Source organism: Myotis lucifugus, unplaced genomic scaffold, assembly GCF_000147115.1.
Source record: "Myotis lucifugus unplaced genomic scaffold, Myoluc2.0 scaffold_111, whole genome shotgun sequence".
NCBI lineage: Eukaryota > Metazoa > Chordata > Mammalia > Chiroptera > Vespertilionidae > Myotis > Myotis lucifugus.
In genome coordinates, this window is record NW_005871159.1 from 2,705,549 (window position 1) to 2,732,885 (window position 27,337).

Here is a 27,337-nt window from a genome sequence, read left to right on the forward strand (position 1 = left end):
CTTTTTTGGCTCCTAATGCCAACTAGTCCCTTAGCTTCTCTTTTACAGAAACATGTGTCAAAGTAAAGTAATCATTTATCAGTCATTCAAAGTCTGCCGGTCAGCCCCGGCAACCTATCACATGCATATATAAATATATGCATTATATACACCATTAGGAATAGATAGTACACTATTTTGTGACTTGTGCCTTTCACTTTCCAATATATTGTAAGCATGTCCCTCTTTGGTTAAATACTCTACAACATGATTTTCAAAGGTTTCTTAGGATATTATCATTTGAATGCATTCTTTATTATTGAACACTTATTTCATTTCAAATTTTTATGATACTTAAAACTTCAAAGAACATGTTTTCATAAATATTACAGACTTCAAACTGCTTTCTTAAAATAAAATCCCAGTAGTGAAATTGCTGAGTCTCCAAATACAAAGAATTTTAAGGTTATTGGTGCATACTGTCCAAGTGATCTCTGTAGATTGTTCTAACTTTCCTTCTCATGGCAGCAAAGAGAAGTGCTGGTTCCCCTCACCCTCAACACTAAGTATACACTTTGTTTAACTCGCAACACTTATTTTCATTCTTACTCAAGAAAACACACCCACTTTTGCCTGCTGTGATATCAAGAACATTGAGTAGCACTTTCAAAATGATATCAATAAGGGCATAAATTTTAATGGGGTCTGAAGGTCAGTAGCCTCAGCCACCTCCTAGCGTGAGGAGGGAGAACATAGAATAACTCCAAAGGAATAGCTCTGGGGATCTAGATCAAGTCCGCCAATTCTATGGAGCCAGGGGCAGTGACATGTACATCTTGGTGTCCAGCAGCAGTGAGTTCTGAAATCCAGTCTCACCTGAGTATAACCTCTAGGACCCCATTTCCTATGTGACCTAAACAGAGTTCTTCAAGCTCTTCTAAAAAGCAACCAGCCAATTCCTTGACTAAACACAAACCTCCGGTGGCAAATTCATGCTAAATCACAGTCTCAAGACATGGAATGGTAGGATGGCCATGAAAAGAACCAGTTACCTCTTTCATGCTGGGTAACTGATCTTGTATAGTTTTCTTTTTTAAATGGGAAAATAGGCCTTCATACACTATCAGATGTAACCACTCCATCCAGATAAGAAGTTAGGAAGGATACAGGGCCATGTTCAGCAATGGAAAGTCCCACCACACAGGAAAGAAACTGCTTGTGGAAATTAAGGCCATACAGAGTTACCAACATGGTCACACCTGTTTTATTAAATTTCTTTAAGAAAGGGGGTTTACCTGGAAAGTTGTAGTTTTTTTTATTTGTTTCTTAAGTTCAAAAAATCCTGATAAGCTATGGCTTCGAAATCCTAGATCTACAATCATCCTGCCTGTGCATCCTCCCTGCTTTTGAGTAAATACTGTGCAATCTGCTGGATTTCTCTATGACTTTTTGTCATACTTGTGAATCTGTTTGGAAAGAAAAGAAAAAGGAAAGGGGAAAAGAGCCTTCTGTTTTTCATAATGTCTAATCTCTTTCCCCATTGGCATTCACCAGATGTTGCTTTGGATCGGAAGATAAATATTAAAATCTGAGCAAGAACAAAGCAGGCTGTTTACTGGGCAGATTTTTCAGATGTTCTCCTGAACACTTGAAAAGACAGGAGATGCTTTGATATGCAGACTGGAATCCACAATGGAACAGTTCCTCTAACAAGAGTGCTGGGGCCCCAGAGCCACCTCCACCCAGCCTGCAGTCTCTGATGCCTCATCAGTCCATTGGCCATGCATTCGTGGGGAAGGTCGGGGAGGGAGAGCACAGGGTTACCTGACGAAGAGGCCTGAGAACAATGGAAAGGCTGATTCTGTCCAGTGGCATTGGGAACTTTCTTCACAAATGTAGAGGTAAGGCCATGATTCGGGCAGTCTCTCTGCCCCCACAGTGACAGTCAAATCACACTGCACGTAGGTGTGACTGGCAGCTTCACAGCTCTCCTGCTCATGCTTCAGGTCACACAGGGAAGCCAGGGACACTGCAGGAAATGGTCACCGTTAGGTTAGGTAAGAACCACGGAAAGAACTGGAGGCCTCACATGGTTACGTAAATGAAGTTCATGTGTTGTCCTTTAACGAGTAGGAAAATAATCAGTTTACTTCTTTAAAAATGTATTATGTGTACATAATACACACAGAATAATATAAGTAAAACTTTTCATAAAATATGAAACAACATAAGAAAAATTCATGTGAATTGCCAGCCAACACAAAATCTAAAAGAGTTGTGATACTCTCAAATCTGGATGCTCCTCACCAAGTCCACCCTCTTCCTCTTCATTCTCAGAAACAACCACTTGCGTTTTTAAAACAGTTTTCTCACGTGGCTTTATATTCCCGAACAAAAGATTACTGGGTTATACCTGTTTTTGAATTTTATAAAATAGAATATGTGACATAGTATTCTTGGACCTAATTTTTTCACTCAGTATTATACTTCCAGATTTATTTATATTATCACATGTAAATGTTGTCCATACTTTCTTTTCTTTTTTAAAATTCTTTATAAGTATTACATATGTCTCCTTTTCCCCCCATCGACCTTGTCCATACATTTTCACTGCTGTTCAATACTATACTGTGTGAATATATAATATGGTTTTCATTTCTCTTACTAATAGACTTTTGGATATTTCCTAGTCTTTGCTTCTACAAACATTACAAAGTTTTTTCTGGGGTATATGCCTTCAAATTGCTTGTTTATAAGGTAGGTGCAAGTTCAACTTTACAAGATAGAGCCACATTGTTTTCAAAGTGGTTGTGTCATGTTACATTCCTACCAGCAATAATTTTGAGTTCCTGCTACTCCACATAATTGTCAGCACTTGGGATTATCAAACTCTTAATTTTGGCCAGCCCAGTGAGTGTATAATGGCACCTCATTGCAGCCTTAAATTGCATTTTTATCAATTTTTTTATCAATTTTTACAAGTTTAGTAACAACATGTTTTCTCTTCTACAAAACTCCTATTTCTGTCATTTGTCCTTTTCTCTATTGGAATGTTTATCTTTTCTTATTAATTTGTGTTCTTTATATATTCTGAGTACTAAACCTATGGAGGTTATATGGCTATTGATATCTTCTTCAGGTTTGTGGCTAAACTTTTCATTCTCTCTATGGGATATCTTTATTAAAAGAAGTCCTTGATTTTCCTATAATTATGACTATTAACCTTTTATAAAGAAGAAAAGCAATTATTCGAAGCCCTTTGACCCCTAGGCCATTTCTTTCCAGGTGATAAGACACAATGTTTATAGCATCAACAAGGCAGACTGTGCCCTAGCCAGTTTTGCTCAGTGGATAGAGCGTCGGCCTGCGGACTCAAGGGTCCCGGGTTCGATTCCGGTCAAGGGCATGTACTTTGGTTGCGGGCACATCCCCAGTAGGGAGTGTGCAGGAGGCAGCTGATTGATGTTTCTCTCTCATCGATGTTTCTAACTCTCTATCCCTCTCCCTTCCTCTCTGTAAAAAAATCAATAATAAAAATATACAAAAAAAAACAAGGCAGACTGGCAATAACCTTAAACAGGAAGATTAATTAATCTCTACACAAGATGGTTTTGGAGCAGCTCTATCTAAAAACCTGAATGAAATAGAGAAGAAAATTTTTCTCTAGCCTTCTACCTCTACGGGTAGCCTGTTCATGCACGTACATGACAAATGTTATCAGGAACTGTGGGTTTGAACCTGAGCCCTGTCTCCAGCACACTGCTGCATGAAACAGGGACAAATGAGATAAGTCCATGTGAGAGGGTTTGCACTTATGCAATCACATGCACATATTATTATTGTTGCTCTTATATTCCAAAGCATCCGCCAGATTGTCTGTGAATGTGTCCTGAATGAATCATAGCCATTAAAATGGCTGGCAAGTACTAGTAAGACTCCTATGGGTAGAGGAAACATGAGAACTTCCAGTTAGTAAGCCCTAGGGCAAATAAAAACAGGTTCAACACCTATAAAATAATGAACTCATTATGGGTGATTAGGTGGATGTAAATTGACAAGGTGGATGATGAAAAGTTACCCAGGGCTGGGATCAGAATCCATGGATTTTACTCAAGGTTCGGCCACTAAATAGTGGTGTAACCTTAATCACTTTAGCTTTTCCTGCCTCATGGAAAAGTTGAAGTTTCCATGAAAACATCATGTAGTATAATTCAAGGTAGAAGAGCAAAAAAGCCAAAGATCAAACATCTTGCTGATTTTATAAATACAAAGTACCAGTTTCACCTGACAAGATGTTTTAGAAGCCCATCACATGAACAAAATAAAATTCTTTTTATGTTAGAAGCACAGTTTGGGAGAAAGGCAAAGAGAGAGAATACCAAAAGTAGCAACAAAAAAACAAAAACACCTTTTTAGAGCGGCACCTTTAAACCCCCTGCTCTACTGATGAAAAGAAAACACATTTGTGCTGTGGTATCAGAATAAGCAAAACAATAATTAGGAAAGTTTGGGTTCTAAGCCATCATCTGCATCCCAGAATCTGAAACATTGCTTTCTTCATTATGCAAAGTCAAACTAAGAAACAGAACTCAAAGCAAGGGTCAGAATTCAAAGTGACCTTAGCAAATTAGAGAAGTTAAGAGAAATAAACAAAAAGACTAAATGAAAATAGTAAGGCAGTAAACCACAGGGGGAAAAAAGAAATTATATAAATATAAGATGAGGAAATTCCAGCTGTGCACAGTTATGTTACAAAGAAAGAAAAAAAACACACACATTGGAATAATAGTAACAGAGAGATTATAAACCAGCAAAGCAGCAGTGTAATTTTTAAAACAAATATGAGACCAGATTATATGTAGGCATCTTATGATGCTACCCAATATTGTCAGAACTTGCTTACACAGAGGAGTTACCTAGTTTGGAGCTTCAAATTAGGAAAGAATGTCAGAATTCAGAGGGAGCTCAGAAGTGAAATACCAAAATATCTACTTGTTGGAATGTTTCAAATCCAGTAGGTTTCATGAATTTGCATTTCTAACAAATTCCCAGGTGATGCTGCTGTTACTGCTCTAGCAAAAACAATAGCAATGTTATTATTCTCATCTAAAGGCCTGGTGCACGAATTCGTGCGTGGGTGGGGTCCCTCCACCTGGCTGAGATCGGGGCCATCGGGCTGATGGCTGGGGAGGGACTGTGGAAGGGGCTGCGTGAGGGCTCCAGGGCATGTCCGGCCCCATCTCACCCAGTCCCGATGGTCCAGACCCCAGCAGCAAGCTAACCTACCGATTGGAGCATCTGCCCCCTAGTGGTCAGTGCACATCATAGCTGCTTGTGAAATAGTCCTCTACAAAATTTTTTAATATAACTTAAGTTTATATAACAAATATAAAATGATTGATTACAAGCAATCTTATCTGCAAGTAGAGAAATTATTAGTAGCTTCTAATAATTTGTGAGAGACACTCCCATTGACTATTTTATGTCCATTATAGACCTATTTGCATAGGAAAAAATATACACAATCATATACTCAAAATGTTTTCACCAGTTTCAGGGAGTTGATAGAATCCCCAAATACCACACTGGATCTCAAGTAAATAACCAGTGGAGTTGGTTTTTATGAGTTCCTCTCCATCTTTGGATACTGTCATTAAGAGTTGTTGTTTTTTTTTAACTTTTCTTTTTCTTTTCATGAAAGAAGTAAATCCATTTCCCTAGAGTAAATTAGCAGCTCCTGCACAATCAATGAGTGTTTGGTGACACCTAGTGACAATGATAAGAGTTACAGCTTCCAACTCGTTTCCCTCTTTTAAAAATACAGAATGTTAAGTCCTTTTCTAACTTCATTAAATCTTTTAAAATAAAAATAATTTCTATTATTTCTCCTGTAGGAGTTGTCACACTTTCAATACCACAATTTACCTGACCCTGTAACCTCGGTGGTTTTTATCTTGGACTTCTAGTTGAAATCAAATGTCTTTAAATAATGCCACAGGGCTTTAAAAAGTTAATTAATTTAAGCAGTGTATATATGAAAGTCTTTTTTTTAAAAATTAGCATTATTATTAAATATTAAAACCTAAAAATGTGGAGTCCTGATTATCTGTTCCCATGGTTTCTTAATTCCTTCATTTATTCCTTTATCAAGCATTGATTTTGCACACACACTGTGCCAGCACTATTCTATACATAGAAGGTAGAGTGAAAAATGAAACAGAAAACATCGTAAACTTAAATCTTTTACTGTATCTTAAGTTTCCCACTGTGGAATTAAATTTATTTGGCTTCCTACTGTAGAATTTTAAGTAGCATAGGTCTCCTCCACAACGTTCTGCTTATATACTATATGATGATATAGAAACTCAATTTCTAGCATTTTAAGTAAGAATGGCTTCTTCTTTTCTTTTTTCCTGCTCCTCTTCCTCCTTCTTGTGTAAGACAACCCAATGCAAACCGGCATCACAATATTATCCATCTTAGAATTTTTTCTCAAGCTCAGATGAAACGATGCTTTGTAAAACCTGCATGGCATTCAAGGTACAGACACTTGCTAGGAATGTAACTTACAGCACTATACAGAGAGCAGGTGTAAAATGGCTTTTCAATTCATAGGTACAATAGCTATGATTACGCAAATAAGATAATCATCTGGCTAAGCTATTCCTGTAGTGACAATGGCAATTTCTTCCCTTTGCCTTTTTTTTTTTTTTTGTAAAGCTTAGTGGGTAAATACCCTGTGTTGTAAAGCCCTATCATGGGACTATCAAAGCTTTGCACCTTCCCAAGAAGCTTAAAGCAGTGAGAGATCATGATGTTTTACTGAGTAAGGGCCCAAGTAATTACCTGAACATTGCAGAATAAGAGGATGATGTTAATGTTGGCTCTTTTGCCTATAATAAGAATTCAAGAACTCAGCCATTAGGCAAATATGCAAGAAATAGCTTGATGATCTGATCCCTTCTCTAGTACCTGGAATAACCAGATGTTTTTAACAGCCCCACCCCGGACAGAGAACAAGAGATTGTTTTCTCCATGATACTTAAGGCTGTCATTGAAACCAATATTTAGAACTCCAAATTACTTTCTCCATCATCGTATGACTGCAATCGAGAACATAGGTGATCAATTTTTGTTGCCATTAATATGACAAAACTTACTATGAACCATTTTAATACAAGGTCCTTGATTCTAGCTACCATTTTAGATGGGAAGTAGAGAAATTCTTTTCCCAGGAATACAGAAAAATTAGAGGTGCACACAGCGTTAATCACAAAAATGGGGCTAACCAAAGAATATCATTCTCATATATACTCTCTTAAAAACATACGGCATTTTACTGACCATCCAGGGGAAGAACCAAGCAGCTGAAGGCAGACACTGTAGCGTTAGCCAGGACTTGGCAGGGAGCACCACACACGGCAGCTGAGATGTTCCCTGGAGAAAATCCTGCTCCAAACACATGCACAAGCCGTCCACCCAGGCAGCCTTCAAAACACAAGCACAAATGCACGATCATAGAGGGAGATCTCTTTCTTTACTTAACTCGCAATTCAAATTCACACTTCCTTGCTGCCCGTCACTCTTTTTACACCCCCCAGAACCCACACAGCTGGCTTCGGGCCCTGACAGCCTCCCTCAGCTTATTTTCACTAAGCCAGAGTCCTTGTCTGTCTGACCCCAATCATAGTCAACAACTTATAAAAATGTAATAATTTTCATATAGCTTCTTTTGTTGTTGTTGTTGTTTTTGTTGTTGTTGTTAATCTTCACCCGAGGATATTTTTCCATTGATTTTTAGGAGTGGAAAGGAAGGGGAGAGATAGAAACATTGATGTGTAATGTTTCCTCCCACATGCACCCCGACCAGGGCCAGGGATTGAGACTGCAACGGAGATATGTGCCCTTGACCGGAATCGAACCCGGGACCTTCCATCCATAAGCCGATGCTCTATCCACTGAGCCAAACCGGCTAGGGCAGTAATGCTTCTTTATAGTTCTTTAATTTTTATACAAAAAAGTATAAAAAATAAAGTAAAAGTTTCCCTAATCACCTCACTCACTAGAAGTAGCTATGTATAGAGTTTCTTGTGAATCCTTCCAGAATTTTCTAAGCATATTTTTTATTCAAAGGATCTTTCTATACATATTTTTATATAACCTGTTTTATAAAGGAATAGCATAGACATTTTTCCAAGTTTATATATAAGGACTTAACTCATCACTTTAATAGCTATCTAGAATTTCATCATATGATTATGCCATAATTTATTCAGCAATCTTCCTATTGATTGATACTTCCATTATTTATCCTCTCTTGCTATAATTCATGTGCTGCAATGAACAGTACACTTATTTAAATAAAATTATTGCAAATTCTTAGAAGTGGAATTTCTATGTCAGAGGAAACGTAAGTTTTTAGTTTTAATGGATATTCCCATATTTTTCTCCAAAATAATGTTGCATAAGTTTACACTTCTACAGCACTGTATGACAGTGCCTGTCTCTAATGGGTAAAAGTATGACAATTGTTAACAGACACGTTTTGCTTCAGTTTGAGAAGCAATAAAGGTAAATGTCACCAGGACTCTCAGACACGTGCAATGGATAGTCCACACTGAGAAACAGTTCGAGTTTCTACTGCCTTCATAGCAAGCCTAGGTGGTACTTACACAGCCACCTGGTAAACTCAAGAACAACACTTTGCTTATCATGCCTTTCATACCTCTGCTTTCTCGCTATAAATATCATGGAATCTTAGAGAGAAGAAAGGGGAACCAGGGAGCATCCAACCCAAATCCCTTTATCAAATAAGGAAGCTGAAGCTTAGAAGGTTGCCCAGCTAAGTTACTGACATACTAGGAATCAAAATCCCAATCCCCATAGCATCCCACCCAGATGAAGCCAGACAAATTTGTTCTAAGAAAAGGCTTGCTAGTACTGCATCAGTCAAAGTTTCAGCTCCCACAATTTCCTCTATACTTTCTGCAGCCCAATCAAATTCGAGCTATCCCAAGTGCATTAAGGCTTTACGTGAACAGAAGCCGAAACCATCCTTAGAAGAAAAGGCAAGGCAAACTTCAGTTAATCTAAAAGGAGAAAAAAGTTCAACCAATGCAATCATAGTAGGCAGTTGGCCTATTATTAGTGGAGTATTGATTCATCTGTAAAATATATAAAATGCTAAAAATTAATCACATTTAATAAGTTTAAAATAATTCAAATTGACACATAGGCATTTATGTTCTACTTAAAAGATCAAATTATGAGCTCTTATAAATGGTATTATTTAATTTAACACACAAATTCAATTGTGTAAAAGCATCCAATTAAAATACAATCACACACTTAGAGAATAGGCACAATTTTTTGGATGAAAAATATAACCTCACACATGCAGCTTTCGGAGGAAACTGGGACTGTAAGAGGCCAATCAGGCTTCTCTCTCCTTCTGTCATTCAGGTCGATGTTGTCTCCTACCTCTTAGAGCAGCAATTAATCCACTTACATAAAGAAAGCATTCTGTCTTATTTGCTTGGCTTACCAAAGCTCTCAGCCACTGCCGTGACAGTAACTCTCGATGTGAACACCAGGACGGATGAGGCCCACCCTCTTATGTGGTCATAACCTCTGACTTGGTACTCCCCGGCAGCAAGGACTGGGACCACGCACTGGAGAACCGTGCAGTTGCCAGAGACACCCACACAGGGTGACACCCCGATAAAAATGTCAACGTTCTCAGCTCCTGAGATCCGGGCCACCACAAAGGTTAAGACGTCACCAGTGTGAGAAACAGAGAGCAATTCCGGGGTGAAGGTGCTGCTATAATCAATGACTCCCATCTGGTACGAACGTCCATCCACCTCTATGTCCAGGACAGCAGAGCCATTCCCTGCAGGAACAATGCACCGGATGAGCTCCGCGCTGATGGTCACCGTCAGGCAGGCCCGCTGCCCAATGTAGACCAACGTGCAGTTCAGCCCTCTTAGGGCGGTGCCCTCTAAGGTCAAAAGGCCTCCGCCATGTGTGCTGAAATTCTTGGGGAAATAATCCAACACCTGAGGCAAAATAGAGAAGTGTCTGGAAACGTTACCAGAACAAGCATACCCATTTCTTGAATGAACAACTGATAGGTAGTGGAGTCCCGGGCTCAAGTCACTTATCCAGCATGTGATGTGGCTTGCATTAAAGAAGGTTACAATACAAGGAAGATGATCATCCAAATACACCACTGGCTCATCGGCTGTGGTGCCTAACCTCTGACCTCTAATCAGCACTGAAGTCAGAGACCCACTGATGTTAGTGGTCAAGGCATCCACGACAGGAGTTGTCTCTTCCCTCAAGGAAAGGGTGCAATTACCCTGGCACTCGCTGGGGAGCCCATTGACCAGGACTGAGACGTTCAGGGTGAAGGAAGCACCAGACAAGGAGTCACCCAGCAGGTCAACCTGGCACAGGATTGTCTGGTCCCCCAAGCTCAAAGTCGCACAAGTAACGGGACCCGAAAGGTCCACCTGAACCAACTTCCTCCTGGAGTTGAGAGCCAACCCGCTCACCGTGAGTACCGTCCCACCACAAGCAGAACCCTTGGCTGGCGAGATGGCCATTATCTGCGGTGTCACCACAAATTGCTGGGGCACCGCAGACATGTTAGCAAAGCCCATCTGCTTGTGACGTACTTGAAGGGGATAGGCACCGGCCTCCAAACCGTGGAGAGGAAAGGAGCACCCGGACAGGCTCACGTTGTTCCCGAAAGACTGTGTCTCTAGGTCGCAGTTCAAGTCCCCCAGAAGCATCACTGAGTTGGAGAGGTTATTTCCTTCCACGTAGAGGCTCAGGCTGCTGTTTGTGAATTCTCCTCGCACGGCAGTGACCACTGGCGTTGTTGCCACCGCGTACGTGAAGGTGAAGCCCTTGCCCACCAGGTGTGGTCCAGGTGCCTGGGTGAAGGACCTGTTGCCAGTCCAGACCTCCACGGGGGCTGGGACAGTGAGGACGTCTGCCTCAGGTGGCAGGACGGTGGGCGTCTCACACCAGATGTTTGTCTCTGTTAAGTTCACAATGTCACAGGACCGATTGCCCACAAGCACCCAAATTAAAGCTGGGTCCCTGCTGAACCCTGCTCCTGCGATGGTGAGGATGGTTCCACCTAAAGCGTGAATACCAAAAACAAAATATTAAGGCTGATATTCAGAACCAGGAACTCACAACACTCATGTAAGCCCCGGAGCGATTAACTGGAGGGTGGGGTGTTAGTGACACCTCAATGATACCGCCTCACCCCATCAATGTTAAATTTGTGAATTCATCAATGTTAAATTCATTTTTGCAGGAATCAGATGGGCTGAAATTCACACACAGTAAAACAATATAAACTGTTATAAAGGAAGAATGTTTTAATATTTAAGACAGCATTTTCAAGTATATTGATACCATCCTAGAAGCCACCACTTCTATCAACTTATACACTACTAAAAAAATCAAATTTCTTAAAGTGTTCTTGTCATCTGCTATATTATCTGACATGTTAGTCTATATTATATTATGTAGAGTGAGTGTATGTATATTTTATATAAATCTAGATACAATTGATATATTAATGAAAAACAAATTCCTTAGTTTATCATCTGACATTATTTCATATTATTCTATATGTTGTTTTGTGAAGTATATGCATTATTGTGTAAGTTGAATTCTATATATTCAACTTACACAATAATGAAAAAATCAAATCTTTTGAAGTCTTCTGTTTACCATCTATATTATCCTATATAATATTTCAGTATTCCATATATAATATGGTTGTATGTGTGTGTGTGTGACATATCAAGAGCCACTGAACATTCTTGTGAATTTACTGCTATATTTATAGACTTCATCTTGCACTCCAGCTGAGGGACAATCAAACCATCTTCAGGATAGGAGTTGGAGCAATACACCCCATATCATTACCAAATCTGTAGTATACTAGTAGCCCAGTAGCTTTTAAAAGGATTTTACTATACTCAAAAAGGATAATGTGCTATTTCATACACTATTACAATGATTATTTACATATACACATATAGCTTTCCATTTTGGGGGGGAAATAATTTCCTAGGTTTCTCTGTTTGCCTTTCCTCATATCTCCCATGTTGGGATTTGTGTTTCTGGCTACTTTCATTTGCATCCCTAGATAAAAGTGAAGACACCAAACCTCATGCCTCTTCTCCTTATATGTGCAGGATCTAAAGGATGAATGCAGGAAGCTATTGCCTTATTTGTCTAATATCCACTCGGGACGTGCTACCCATTAGATGTTTTATCCTCTTTCTATTAGGAAAAGCCAGGCACATCTCCTTTTCATAAAAATTCTTCAATTTCCTGAGCTTGCTGAGATAAGGATATCCTGAGTTTTCACAGCCTTCATAGTATACCACACCCAGTTCCTGGAGCACAGGGAAAACTCCTCTCCCTGTTGCTCATTTCTAATCTCACTGGTTAATGAATTCAGGAATGAAATCTGAGTATCCAGTGAGTTATACACTCTGGATAAATGGTACCCGTCATGTCACAGCCACTCACCCAGGAGGGACCCACAGCAAGGCTCGATGCTGAAAACTTCTGTGATGTACTGGATGTGAAGATCCACGCTACAGAAGAAAATGGGAGACTGCTATGAAATAACTGAGAGGCTTAGAAAAGGACTTAGAAAGGAAGGAGCAGGACAGAAGCGGTGTATGTATTTGGAAGAGAAGAGAGCGGTGATGGAGAGCAAGTGTGAATACATTGCCTAACAGTGAAGTAAAGAAATGGTAGGGAAAAGATGTTTGGTGGGACATTTTCCTGGGCCAGTATCATGTGGTGACATCAGTCCCATGCAGTTTAGCTAACTTCCTGGAATGAGGAGACAGAACTTCTGGAGAAATACTGAGCAGAGGGACTTCAGGGCACAGTGGATATGAATATGGCTTGTGTAATAATTATAAGCCATGTATTCAAAGCCCAAGACATAATCTTATTAAAGGTCTTAGTTAAATACACATCTTTATTAAAGCAGAGGATCTTCTTCCTTCCTATATAGATGCCCACCCCTCCTAAGAGCCATGATATCTTAGTTCCAGAAAGTTCTCTGCTCCCAAACTAGTAAGCCAAAAGTTTTCCCTGAATTGGTCTTGAGAGTGAACTCTCCTGTAAGGTTTCTAAGATTTTTTCAAATTTTATGATTCTCATGTGTTTATTTCCCAACTTTGGAAGAATAAAAATTAAAGTCCTAACTCAAAACTAGAATTCCTCAACTAAATCACTAGACCATCAAACAGACCTAAAATTAATGGCAAGTGTTGACCTCACCCTTGTGCACGAATGCTGACCCCGTTGATGGAGACTGAGATTCTGTGGAGGCCAGCTGGCAGCGGGGGCAGCACCACCTCCAGGCCCTGGGCAGTCTCCGCATGAACCTGAGCCAAGGAATCCTGGATGTGGACTTCCACACGCAAATCCAAGTAGTCCACCGGCAGCGCCACGCTGATGAAAAGGGTCTCACCTCCTGTATGAAAAGCATTCCTTAGCCCCTGTGATATGGTTCTGTGTCCTCAACCACCTCTTCAATTCTAAAATTGTCTTTTATTATTCAATACATGGTCAGCCCTGTGCATCGTACCACAATTAAAGAGTTTTAATGCCAACCTAATTTTTTTCATTAAACTTCTAACAATTCTTTTATAGAGCTAAAGGTATAATCTCAAAGTTGTCAGGACAATTGTACTCAAGAGGCAAACTTATCTTCACGCAGAGGCAAATCGAGAAATAGTTTGGCGGGTGGATGGCCTTCATAACCAACAAATAGTACCCTATGTCTTTTTTTTTAACTTCCACTTTTCCACTGATAGAAGTCTAAAGCTGTATCTTTAGTGTGCCCTGGACCTCATACTAATGCTGTATGTGAGTACAGTACTTACAGTTCACAGAGCATTTTCACGTGTGTTATCCCATTTGATCCTCACACTATCCTGATGAGATATATGGAGCTGTTAGTAGGACTGGCACTTAGCTTTTGAGGAAACTAAGGTTCAGCAACCAAGGTTTCATGCTTAATTAATAGAAATGTCAAGGCCTGAGCCCAGTCTTCTTACATTTAGATGCATTTAGTTTAATTAGCAACTCTACCAAAATGCTCTGTATATTATGGACACACTAATTCAATGCCTTTTACTTCAAATATCATTGAGTACCAAGATTAACATGTCACAGGGGCACAAAAATAAGTTGCACATAGACCCTGCCCTCAAAAAGCCCTCAAAGATGGGAAAATAGGTGCCAAAAGAACCTCGGTTGTATCACCTACCATCCAGAGGTGACAATTAAGCAGTGGGTTGTTCAAGTGAGGTCAGTGTTCAAAGTATCAAGAAAGGCCTCATGGGCAAGAGAGTGCTTGAAATTCAATTTGAAAGCTAAATCCCAAGAGGCCAATATAAACAAGAGGGGATTTACAATTCAATTCTGAAAACTCCACAAGTTTACTCCAAGTCTTTGTAACACTTTCACATGCCATTACCCAGTGGCTGTGAGAGAAGGAATGAGATGTGGGTGACTTTCTGGAAGACCAGATGTGTGTATGTACAGTTAGGGACTCTACTAGGGTAGGCCAAGTTGACGGTGGTTTTATGGCTGAAGATAAAGCCTATCCTGAGGGTTCTCTACTTAATCCATTGGACAGTAGAGGCCTCCACAGTTTTCTATGCAAAGAAAGAATATGATTAAAGCTATTATTCCAATTTATAAGATCAGTTAAAAAGACAGGGGAGGGGAAACCCACTCCTCAGACAACTGGAGTCAACAAAAGCTAGAAATCAAGCATACAGTGGCAGGAGGGAAAATAAATAAATATGCCTTTCCCACATCTTGGTGTGTCCACAGAGACACAGCTAGAGCTAAAGAAAGCATCTCTTAAGCTCCTTGAGCTGCTAAAGTTTGAGAACTACTATAGGGCTGGCATCTGTAGGACACCACAGCCAATTAGAGGAGGACATTTACTTGAAAGAGAAATGGCAAAGAGGAGGGGTTGTGGCTTGTTGAGTATTTAAAGCCTTGCTCTTCCATTTAACCGCCTGTGTGACTCACTTCGGGCTCTCAAAGCCTTGGATGTTTCATCATTAAGATAGTAACGGAGCCATCCCATGTTGTCTGTTGTAAGGATTAAATTAGATGTCCCAGGACTGGTATAGTACAGTATTCAAAAGCCCTCGGTTAACTTCATCCACATCCTCTTTACTTCTTCATATCTCCCCAGCTTTGTTTATACTGTGAAGTCTAAAGCCTCAATATAGTGAGTTCAAGGAATTTCAGGGTTGACAAAGAAAAAAGACATGACCACAAGGTGGCAGAGCACAGAAAAATGAGTTTTATATGGGTGGTGCTTTGACAGGGTCACATAAATGCAGAAATCTCAGAGGCAATAATAAGGGAACACCAGCCAGAAGGGGAGGACGGCAAGGGAAGTCCAGGGGGAAAGGGTGATCAGAAAGGGGTTTATGTGTCTACATGATGTCACTCAGCAGTGTGGTGGGAAGTCTTTGGGTCAAAGAGCTCCTAAGGGCGTCAGTGGTTATGTTGTGTGTAATTTTATAGAGTGAGGTAGGCTGGCTCTAAAAAGCTAAAAAACTACTTTGGGGTTTTATATATATATATATATATTATGCAAATTAGGCCAGGATGCCATAACGGGTCACGACCAAACAGAAGGAGGTTGAGCGCGCAGGTGAGGCCCGGAGCGGACAGACACAGGGGGGCCTGCCCAAGCCGGCGCAGCGGCTCCAGCGGCCAGGAGAGGACACAGGCAGGGGCGGGCCGGGAAGGCCTGGGGCAGAAGTCAGGCTCGGGTCTGGCCTGACTCCTGCGGCAGCCCCCAGGGTGCCTCCTCACACAGGGGGAGGCTGGGCCTCTAGTACTGAAAATAACTGGGTATGTAAAAATTTGGGTTTGACATTGGCAGTCTTGAACTAATGGCTCCCAACCTGCTGTGAAAAAGTAAACAACATAGGACCAATATGCAGAGGTCATCTTTGGCTCATGAATATAACACAATATCTGGCAGAATGATGGCATTCTCTTTAACAAAGCATTTGAGTACTTACTCCATGTCAGCTCCTGGACTAGGGACTTTTACCTACTTTACTCCAACTTTATAATAAATTTGAAAGAATTATTCCCACCTAACAATTAAAGGAACTAAAGGTAAAGGAAGTTAAATATCTTGCCCATGGAGTGGTTGAACTGGGATTCATTCATATCTAGAGCTGACTGATGATAAATCCACCCTAGTGGTCCTCTACATCAAATTATCTGGCCCCATCCCCACCCCTCTTTCTTTGATTTCATCTTGGCTTCAATGTCACCATCAACATAATCATCTCCTGGATGAAGATATGTCACACTCCAACTTTCAAAGAGACCTTCCCAACAGATTAACACTCTTTGTGGATTTTATAACATGTTTCTTTTACTGCCTGTAGAAAAATTTGAATGCAAGTGCAAATTCTGCAAAGAACACATCATGTTGTATATATCAATAACAAGAACTCCTTGGGCTCCTGGTCAATTGTCAAGCTAATCCTAGATGCCTTTCAGGCACTGATGCAATGTATTTATTCTTTTCATTATAGGTAGGAAATTTTATTAAAAGCCAAAATCACTGAAATCTGAATAGAACACAAAGCTCCCTCCTCCCTTTTCTACTTCCTTGGGAAGAATCTATACCACTAAAGAATTTTACGCACTTTGGTGGCCTGAGGCAGCAAATTCTTCTTCTGCACTATCTGAGCTGAATAATATTGAGAGCTAAAGGACACTTCCCTTTATTTATGAACTCTTGAGCAATGGAAAATGAAAATAGTACCAGAAAAAAATTGATTTCAGGCATTTTTTAGGGGAGCAGGGGTATATTTGATGGTCTTTTATAATACACATATATGGCTGCCATAAACCTTCTAGTACCTGGCATTCCATTAACCAGAAAGGTGTGTTACCTGTACTTTCCCAAATCTATATGGTCTGACATGATAATAAATTATTATATTTCTATCCTGTCATCTGAATTACCAAAGAAAGATGAAATTGCTTATTATTGTTGTGTGCTAAAGAATTCATTCTTTTTATATATAGTATGTATCAATGAACAAGAATTCTTGGCTAATCAGAATACCCTATTCTTTAATCATATCAAATAACTGCTATAATAGAATATGACACCCAAAACAGTATTTTATAGTAAATTATATAAGTGGCTAACTGCTTGGAATCTGCAACCAGACAGCTTGGTTCAAATCCCAGCTCTTTTACTTACTAAAGATGACATCATAGACAAGTTACTTATTCTTTTTGTTCCTTCATTTCCTTTCCAATAAATGGAGGCTAATAATTGTGTAAATTAGTGACAGTAAGTAAAATCTGCTATATGTCTGTGCTATCGACACATAATAGGTGCTCAATAAATATTTATTGAATTGTCACTTCTAAATTCCCATGTCATTATCATATTGGAAATGTTCACAATTTTACAGAATGAAAATATATATAAGGAGATTTATTCAATGATGACTAAAATGAGAATACCAGTCTCCTAGTTTTCAGAAAAGTAACTTCCATACCAAATATCCTATATAATAAAAGGCTAATATGCAAATAGACCAAATGGCGGAACAACCAAACAACCAGTTGCTATGACATGCACTGACCACCAGGGGATGTGTGCGAAACATGGCAGGCATTGGCCACGGTGGGATGGTGCAGAAGGTGAGCGGGGGCACCAGACAAGGTGGGGCGCCAGTCACTGTCATTGGGGCGAGTCTCTGGTGGTTACTTAAAATTCTTTGCTTCCGTGCACCGCGGTCCCACCCAGCACGGTCCTGCCCAGCACTCGCACCTGCTGCTGGCGCCGGCCCTGCTCGCACCTGCTGCTGGAGCTCAGCGCCGGTCCCAATCACTCAGCGCCATCAGCGGGTGCAAGCGGCGGCTGCCGGCCCTGATCACCCCTGAGGGCTTCTCCACCTCCCCCTGCTCCTGAGGGACGATTGGGGCAGCAGCCACCGCTCGAACTGCTGACAGCGCCAGCCCCACTCACACCCGCTGCTGGCGCCGGCCCCAATCTCTCCGTGCCAACAGCAGGTGCGAGCGGGGCCAGCGCCGCTGCCAGCAGATAGGGGACTGGGGGCCGCGGCAGGAGGGGCCAGGTGGGGGCGTGGAGGATGGGCCGAGACCTGTCCCTGTGTCTACCGTAGCCTCGCGGCCCACAGTTCCTTTCAAGATGCACAAATTCATCCACTGGGCCCCTAGCCTATAACAATAAAAGCATAATATGCAAATCGACCAAACAGCCAAACAGCAGAATGACCATCTGGATGACCTTCCAGATGAGGCCAGGGCTGTGAGGGCCTAGGCAGCCAGGGCTGCGAAGGCCTACGCTTGCACGAATTTTGTGCATCGGGCCTCTAGTAGTAACACTAAACAAAGCTCAATAAAATGTATAAGCCGCCCTAACCGGTTTGGCTCAGTGGATAGAGAGTCAGCCTGCGGACTCAAGGGTCCCAGGTTCAATTCCAGTCAAGGGCATGTACCTTGGTTGCGGGCACAACCTCAGTAGTGAGTGTGCAGGAGGCAGCTGATCGATGTTTCTAATTCTCTATCCCTCTCCCTTCCTCTCTGTAAAAACATCAATAAAATATATTTTTTTAAAAATGTATAAGCCATTGTTTTCCTTTTTATGGGATTAAAGACCTAATAATAAAAGATTCTTCCATATCATGTATTTTACCTGCTATGTTACTTTTGTTTCTGCTCAGAGACATGATCACTGGATTTAAAGAAGGAACATATGTAAATGCCATGGAAAGAACTGCAGAATGGTCCCCTCTGATCACCGTCACATTCACAATGGATCCGTCTTTCCCCTGAAAAAACAATTTTTAAAATTAAACTTCTTTAAATAAGACTGACTTGAGAGAAGTTCATATAGAATTAATTTAAAAAGTTATTTCATGAAAATTATTTTTAAAGAATATTTTGCTGTTTTCAAGTCTCTCATGCACTTGCACACAGTGACAAGTACTTATAATGGACACGTGAAGCATCCAACTAATTAAAGAATAAATAATAATTATTTTCAATTAACACACGAATTTGATCTGCAAGAAAATGGCAATCTCAAATAAACACCCATACCTAGCTAAACTATCCATCAAGTGTGAGAATATTTTTACACATGTAAGTACTCAGAAAACTTCCCTCTGACATATTCTTTCTTAGGATGTTTCTTAAGGCTATGACCTCATTGAATAAACAATAGCCAAAAAAGAGAAAGATATGTACTCCAAGAAATGACTCTACACAGGATTGCAATCAAGAAAAGTGCTAGGGCCCTAGCTGGTATGGATCAGTGGATAGAGCATCGGCCTGTGGACTAAAGGGTCCCAAGTTCGATTCTGGTCAAGAGCACATGCTTGGGTTGCAGGCTCAATCCCCAGTGCAGGGCATGCGGGAGGCAGCCGATCAATGATTCTCTCTCATCACTGATGCTTCTATCTCTTCCTCTTCCTTACTCTCTGAAATCAATAAAGATATATTTTTTTAAAAAAAGAAAGAAAAGTGCTAGGATAATATTTATAGAATAAATCTAAACAACATCAAGTTTGTTTGAAGTAGAAAAACAGAGAGCTTCAAAGAAAAAGTAACTGATATGATGGAATATTTTCCTTAAAATAAAGGATTTTTATTACAAGGAAGATGTCTAAAAAACTCTAAGGAAAAAAAATTAACTATATAAGAAAAAAAATTTTTCTGATTCTAACAGCTTCATTTAAATAGTTATAATAATGTAAGCATGGATTATTGATTTAAAAGTAATGGTATTATAACTATATTCAAAATAATTAAAAGTGGTTGTTTCAGAAAGGGGGGACTTGAAGAAGGGTGAGAGATGCTAAGAGAGCATGATTGTTTTACTATTTTCTTTTTAAATTTTGCATGTGTTACTTTGATCAAAATTAAAAGGGTTGTGGGGTTTTTTAGTGTTTATTCTCTTTAGTGAAAGAAATCCAAACAGTATAAAATTTAGCCATTAAAATGTAAATATATATTAAAGTGATAATCCAGTGTTAGTCAAACACCAGAAATCAAACACTTATACAGTGATAGTAAGAATATAAATTAAAAAGGAATTTCAGACAACTGGGTGCTATATATCCTGAGAAAAGTAAATATGGCCAAAACTATAGTTAATGGGATGATGAAAGCTCTGTTGTTTAAAATAGGAAATTTTGGAAATTAGCTTAATGTCCACTAATAAGGAATAGTTAAACAAATTATAATACAACCATGTATTGGAACTGCATTCAGTTTAGACATAAAAGCTAACATTTCATAATATTTGAGTAACTGAATAAGATAAAAATGTGGGACCAGAGATCAAAGATTATTTTGAACCCTCTCTTTTAGAGGTCTTTATTTGTTCAGAACACAGTCATCTTTTGGGGTCATGGATGTGCTAGGAATGTTGATGACACTGAAGTCAACTCTGAATAGGAAGTTCAGCCTCAGCTGTGAGCATGACGCTCACTAAAAGCAGCAGGGAAGGACCTAGACTCAAAGCTCTTAATAGGGTTATGAGAGAGAACTAACTGAAGGGGGGAAAGGGGAAAGCTAAGGAACTTGTTTTTAAGGAAAAAAGGAAGCAGTAGGAAATAACTAAGAAGATGTCTTATATTATAAGATTTATAGGAACAAAATAGCCTAGAAGTGTCTAAATTCTACCATTCACATCTAGCCCAGAAAACAAAATTGCTGGAGCAAACTAAGTTTTTTGTTGTTTGCTTAAGATAGAATTGAGACTACACGATATATAAGTTTTAAAAAACAACACCCAGAATGTTCACTAGATGAACTTATTTATATTGTGGCACTAATACTTATTAAGCATGGGACTTCCTTCTTTGTCTTCTTTTAAAGAAAAAGACTCAAAAAAAATAAAAATAAAGAAAAAGACTCCATTGGTGGAGTCAGCTTCCCACTTCATAGCAGAACAGGCAATATAAACAACATAAGCATTCTCTCATGATGAAAAGGTCACCCACACAGAGAGAAGGAGATGCCAAAGATTTCTACTTACTCTGGGTGGAACTTGGCATTGAATTCTCCGTGAATTGCTTGTGGTGACATTGATGGCACAAGACTGAGATCCAAATAAAACGAGGCTGACATCTTCCAAACCGGAGCCTCGGACGGTGGCCCAGAGTCCTCCTGTAACAAATATAGCATTTTCATATGGGATATAGAGCCATACAGACAGACAAAATTAATTATTCACAAGAGATAAATACAATTAAAATATGAAGCTCCTTAGTCAAAATACATTCTCAAATTGCAGAAACGAGTGAAATTAAATATATAAAATACTGGATAGGGAAGTAGCAATGGAGACTAGAGGGGAAAGAGAGGTAGAAATGCAGCCTGGAGTTACAATACTGCCACAGGTCAGGGAAGGGAAGTAGATGGTCTCTGAAAAACCCTTCCTGCCCTAGATTGTTAAATATCGTCCCTGCCAATCCTATAAAACATATTTGTTTCTGGAATTATCAAGTATAAGAGAGCATCATGGCAGAAGGAGCAGTGGGCCCAGAGTCAGGGCCACAGATTGCTCTGCCACTTAAAGCAGATCATTTGGAGTATTGCCCCTGCATTCACTGGTTCTCTCTTGCCTCATCTTTAAAAAACAACCCTTCCAGCCCTAGCCAGTTTGGCTCAGTGGATAGAGCATAGGACTGTGGACTGAAAGATCCCAGGTTCGATTCCAGTTAAGGGCATGTACCTTGGTTGCGGGCACATCCCCAGTAGGGGTTGTGCGGGAGGCAGCTGATCGATGCTTCTCTCTCATCGATGTTTCTAACTCTCTATCCCTCTCCCTTCCTCTATGTAAAAAATCAATAAAATATATATTTTTTTAAAAAACAAACACCCTTCCAGCTTTTGTGATTTGATACCATACATATAGGTTCTGGTCTCCATGATGGTGTAGAAGTGACTGACATCACAACCCAATGCCATCAGGATTTCTCCGCTGATCATTGTAGAGCAACCCCAGAAACCCGTGTCCCCTCACTGCAGACACTGGTGAGAAGAGGCTGGCACCAATCGTACCACTATCATGGCCCACTTTCCCATTTAGAGAAGCAGCCCTTGATCTCACTGATAAACAGAAGTCCCCTTTACTGATGAGAGCAATGATGCTGGTCTGCCATCCCCCCAGAAGGGGATACAAGAGTGGCAGTGAAGCCACCAGATACTAGTAGGGACATGTACCCCTTGAGGGCGGGGAGTGGGTGCAGGAGCAAGCTTATCTTCTCCAGCGGAGAAGGTCAGCGGAGAAAGAGAAACACAACCTGAAGAAAACTTGTCAAGAAAATGTGACTGTGAGAAAATACACCCTGAAGCTAGATATATCAACTTGCCCTGAAGAGTCAGGGCAAGACTACAATAGATTTCAAATTTAGAGAATAAAATTAAAGAAAAATAATTTAAAATAGCAACATAAAAGATAACAATAGATGAAAACAATCTTGATAAGAAAAATTCAAGATAATAAAGAAAATGTTGAAATGCTATAGAGGAACGTAACAGGTAGATTAAAACTTAAATGAGAAAACTAAAATAAATGGGTAGAAAGAGTGAACTCAGAATGGTTACATATCTTCCCAAATTAAACCAAAGCATCAATGCAAGATTTTATATTTATATTAAACAAGCTGATTTTAATTCAATAAAAAATAAACAACACTTGCTAGAATATAAAATTTCAAAAATAAGAGTAAAGAAGTCTTCTGCCAGACATTAAAATATCTTATTAAAAGCTATAATTAACATGCAATAATAAATCACGAATAGCCAGACAGATCAATGTAACAGAATAGGGAGTTCAGAAATAAACCCAGAGAAGTATAGGACTATCAGAAATGATAAATATGGCATTTACATAAGTGAAAATAGATGGATTCTTATTTAGTAAATGAAATAAGTGAAAAATATTGAAAAAATTAAATCTGTGTTCTTCTCACATCCTTACCAAAAGAAATTCCAAGTTGATATTTCACCATAAAAAAATAGTTATAAAACTAGAAGAAAACATGGTAGAATTTTTATGTAATTTTAGAGAAGGAAAGCCATTCTAAATATATTTTGCAACCCTAAAGCCATAAAAAGTTGATACACTTACTGCATAAAAAAAATAAAACATGCATGCTCAATTAGTTGGAGCATTGTACCATATACCAAAAGGTTGTGGGTTCAATTGACATACTTAGGTTGCAGGTTCAATCTCTCTTCCTCTCTAAAAATCAATAAAAAAAAACATATCCTTGAGTGAGGATTAAAAATAATAATAAAATAAAATATGTATGAATTACAAAAACAGGAAACAAAGAGACAAAAAATAAACATATAAAGGTCTAATATCCTTACTATATAAAAAGCTCTTTAAATCAATAACAAAGAAAAATAGCCCAATTGAAAAAAAAAAGTGAGCTAAGGAGATGAATACACAATTCACTGAGAAGAAAAAACAATGTCTCTTAAACATATGAAAAGATATTTAATTTCTCTCAATGAAATAAAAGCAAAGTAAAAGTACAATAAAATATTATTTTTCTCTTATAAGACTGGTAAATACCAAAAAGTTTGGTAACACTGTGTTAATAAGAGGAGGTAAATAGACATTCATATGCATAGAGAATAAATTATACACCTCTAAAGAGAAAACTTTATATTTTCAAAATATTAAATGTATACCACCTCTTGACCTAGGAATTCCACTTCTAAGAAGTTCTATTACTAATATTTTCACATATATGCAAAATGGAACAACTGCATATCCACATACAAAGGAATGAAGATGGGCCGTTTTGAATTGTGTCCCCTAAAAATTCATATGTTGAAGTCTTACCTGCCAGTACCTCAGAATGTGAGCTTGTTTGGGAATAAGTTCATTATAGATGTAATTAACTAATATAAGATGAAGTCATACTGGAGTAGAATAGAGTGGACCCCTAATTCAGTATGACTGGTATCTTATTATAAGGGGAAATTTGGGCACAGAAAAGACATAGCAAATAAGATGAAGGCAGAGATCAGGTGATGCTTCTATAGCCAAGGAATGCCAAAGATTGCCAGTGAACCCCCACGAGCTAGGAGATAGGCATGAAGCAGGTTGTTTCAGAAGGAATCAACTCTGCCAACACCTGGATCTGTAACTTCCAGCCTCCTGAACAGTAGGACAATAAATGTCTGTTGTTTGCGCCATCCAGTTTGTGGTACCTAGATAAGCATCCCTAGAAAACTAATTCAGACCCCTACCTCATACCATATGCAAAAGTTAACTCAAAATGAATCAGATACCTAAATGCAGGAGCTAACACTGCAAAACTCTTAGAGAAAAAAACATATGCACAAATCTTAGTGACACTGGATTAGGCAATTGCTTCTTAGCTATGATACCAAAGCACAAGCAACAACAACAATAAAATATACATTGGACTTGATCAAAATTTAAAACTTTTGTGCTTCAAAGACTACTATCAAGAAAATAAAAAAACAAGCCACAGGTGGGAGAAAATATTTGCAAATCATATATCTGATAAGAGACTCGCCCAGACTACATAAAGAACTCTTACAAATTAACAATTAAAGGACAAATAACTCAATTTTTTAAATGGGCACAGGATTTGGATAAGTATTTCTTTAAAGTATATATATATTTGTAGCCTCGCTTGTGTTCTTGGAACAAGCCAAGCTTATTCTGACTTAAGACTTTATCATTCAATGTTCCCTCCGCCTAGAATTCTCCTTTCCAAGATTTCCCCAGGACTCATTCCTTCACCTCATCCATGTCTCCATTCTCCAATGCCATCCACCTCAACCCTCCAGTGCCAATGGCCTTCCTACCACAACCACCGCTTCTGTCACTCTTCCCCTGCTTGATTTTCCTCTGACACAATTAACCATCACCTCCATGGCAGCAGGCACGTTATTTTAATTTACTATATGCCCCGCATTAATAGTCTCTGGCACATAATAAGAGCTAAATAAAGTGTTGTTATTATTGTTGATGTTAATGATTAAAAGTTGCAGAGGTGGTAACACTGTGCCATTTCTACTTGAAAGTTCAGGTGTCTCACAAGGTCCCATAACGAAAGAGACGGTAACTCAGTAAGAAGTGGGCCAAGTAAGTATGTCCTCCAAAGCCAAGATTTTCCTTTAAAATCCTCTGGAGGGTGCTTCTGCATAGGGTAAGCGGTAATTTAGAATATTATTTGTCATATTATACATATTCATTTCATACTGGATTATGCTGTAAATTCCTTGCTGGTAGGACTCAGCCTGGTTCTCTTTAAATCCTCTACTGCAACTTTGCTTAAACTCCACTGTTCATAGAAATGGCCTAAGGATCCTGTTAAAATGCAGGTTCATTAGGAGGTCTGGGATAGGGCCTGAGACTCTGCATTTCTAACGGATTTCCAACTGATACAGCTACTACTAGTCCAGAGCCACACTGTGAGTGGCAAGGACTTCAGCATCTAGCACAGGGCTTTACACAGGGTGGCTTCATCAGTGTTGAGTAAAGGAGTAAGACTGGTTGATACTAAGTAGGTAGCAGAGCGAAGGTAAAATTTAAATCCAGTAATAAGGATAGTAGCAACTAGAGCTTCTCTCTCTCTCTCCTCCCCTTTTCCCTTAGTCTTTACTGAAAGTCAATTTGCACCCACCCAACATTTTTCCTTCTCTGAGTGTTCCATCTTTTCCTAAAATATATAGAGATAATGTACAATCCTCCCCGACAAATCACTTTACTACATATTGCTGGTGCAGTATGCCTTGATTGGGTGATAGGATAAGGGACCACTATTCATGTGCCTGGGACTTTCTGAGTTTTAGCATTAAGAGTTCCATGACCCAGTGTTAAAACTGAAAGTCTTTCATTCTGGAAAACCCCTCAGTCCCAGGAAAACCAGCACAGTTGGACGCCTAGCCTGAGCAAGGCACTCTGTTTAGAGCAGCGGTTCTCAACCTGTAGGTCGCGACCCCTTTGGGGTCGAACGACTCTTTCACAGGGGTCACCTAAGGCCATTGGAAAACACATATATAATTACATATTGTTTTTGTGATTAATCACTATGCTTTAATTATGTTCAATATGTAACAATGAAATGGGGGGTCACCACAACATGAGGAACTGTATTAAAGAGTCACGGGATTAGGAAGGTTGAGAACCACTGGTCTAGAGGAAACAAAGATTACTGAGTCACCTGTCTGCCACTGGGGTGTCTGCAATCTAGTGGCAGGAGCTAAAGAAGGTTTGCGTGGCCTGAACTGCAAAGGTAACTTGAGATCAAAGTCCATTATACATCTACTGGGAAGACTATTATATGCCCTAAACTCAAGCTAATCATTATTGGGTTAATATCAAATATGATCTTGCACTGTGAGCACCACACATCCTCTGGCTCTTCCCTTAAATCACTGAGAAATCAGAGAAAGCTTGCCCTATGTTAGTCACTTGTCTAGGCAAAGTCAAGTCAGAAACAAGCTGTTCCTTGGAACAACGCATTTGTGGCCAGGAAACACCACTTCAAAAAATGTTTTAAGCCACAGGTCTTTGTCCAGCAGAATAAACAATGACAACAACCCAAGGCATTAAGAAGTTTTATGCTGCCCTAACTGGCTTGGCTCAGTGGATAGAGCGTTGGCTTGCGGACTGAAGGGTCCCAGGTTCAATTCTGGTCAAGGGCATGTACCTTGGTTGCGGGCACATCCCCATTAGGGGGTATGCAGGAGGCAGCTGATCGATGTTTCTCTCTCATCGATGTTCCTAACTCTCTATCCCTCTCCCTTCCTCTCTGTAAAAAATCAATGACATATTTTTTTTAAAAAAGAAGAAGTTTTATGTTCCAAAAATCATACATTAACGTATATATATACACGCATGAGTATTCCTAAGAATTCTTGCAATCTGGCTGGGTTGTTTTTAACTGTCATGTTCCTCAGAAGAGATCCTTGGTTTTCATGGCACTTAGACCCAATCCACCGGGCTGACACTGACAAGATCCACTGCCCTTTGCATACCCCACTATTCGAATGCTAGTTGGCTTTGCATGCTAGCCAAGTATCCAAGTGTATATCAGTTTACAAACATTTGTGAGCACCCACTGTGTGCAAGGCTTCTAGTGGGCAAGACCTGTGTATCGCACATGCAAATGCTTTTACTTTTCAAAGGACTTTCCCACCTGTTGACTCACTTTAATCTCATACAAAACTAAGAGGCCTATAAGTTAAGCATCAT

The 27,337-nt window shown here is 39.6% G+C and overlaps 1 protein-coding gene across 1 annotated transcript in view; it reads right to left on the reverse strand.

The window, feature by feature from the left end:
* Positions 1 to 27,337, reverse strand: part of PKHD1 (PKHD1, fibrocystin/polyductin) — a 385,419-nt gene that overhangs the window by 311,533 nt on the left and 46,549 nt on the right. The window contains exons 27-33 of the mRNA XM_023757718.1: positions 21,119 to 21,249; positions 18,770 to 18,905; positions 13,312 to 13,507; positions 12,544 to 12,611; positions 9,524 to 11,128; positions 7,324 to 7,467; positions 1,804 to 2,008 (exon numbers count right to left, since the gene is read on the reverse strand). Coding sequence (XP_023613486.1) covers positions 1,804 to 2,008; positions 7,324 to 7,467; positions 9,524 to 11,128; positions 12,544 to 12,611; positions 13,312 to 13,507; positions 18,770 to 18,905; positions 21,119 to 21,249 — 2,485 coding nt within the window. The remainder of the gene's footprint in view (positions 1 to 1,803; positions 2,009 to 7,323; positions 7,468 to 9,523; positions 11,129 to 12,543; positions 12,612 to 13,311; positions 13,508 to 18,769; positions 18,906 to 21,118; positions 21,250 to 27,337) is intronic.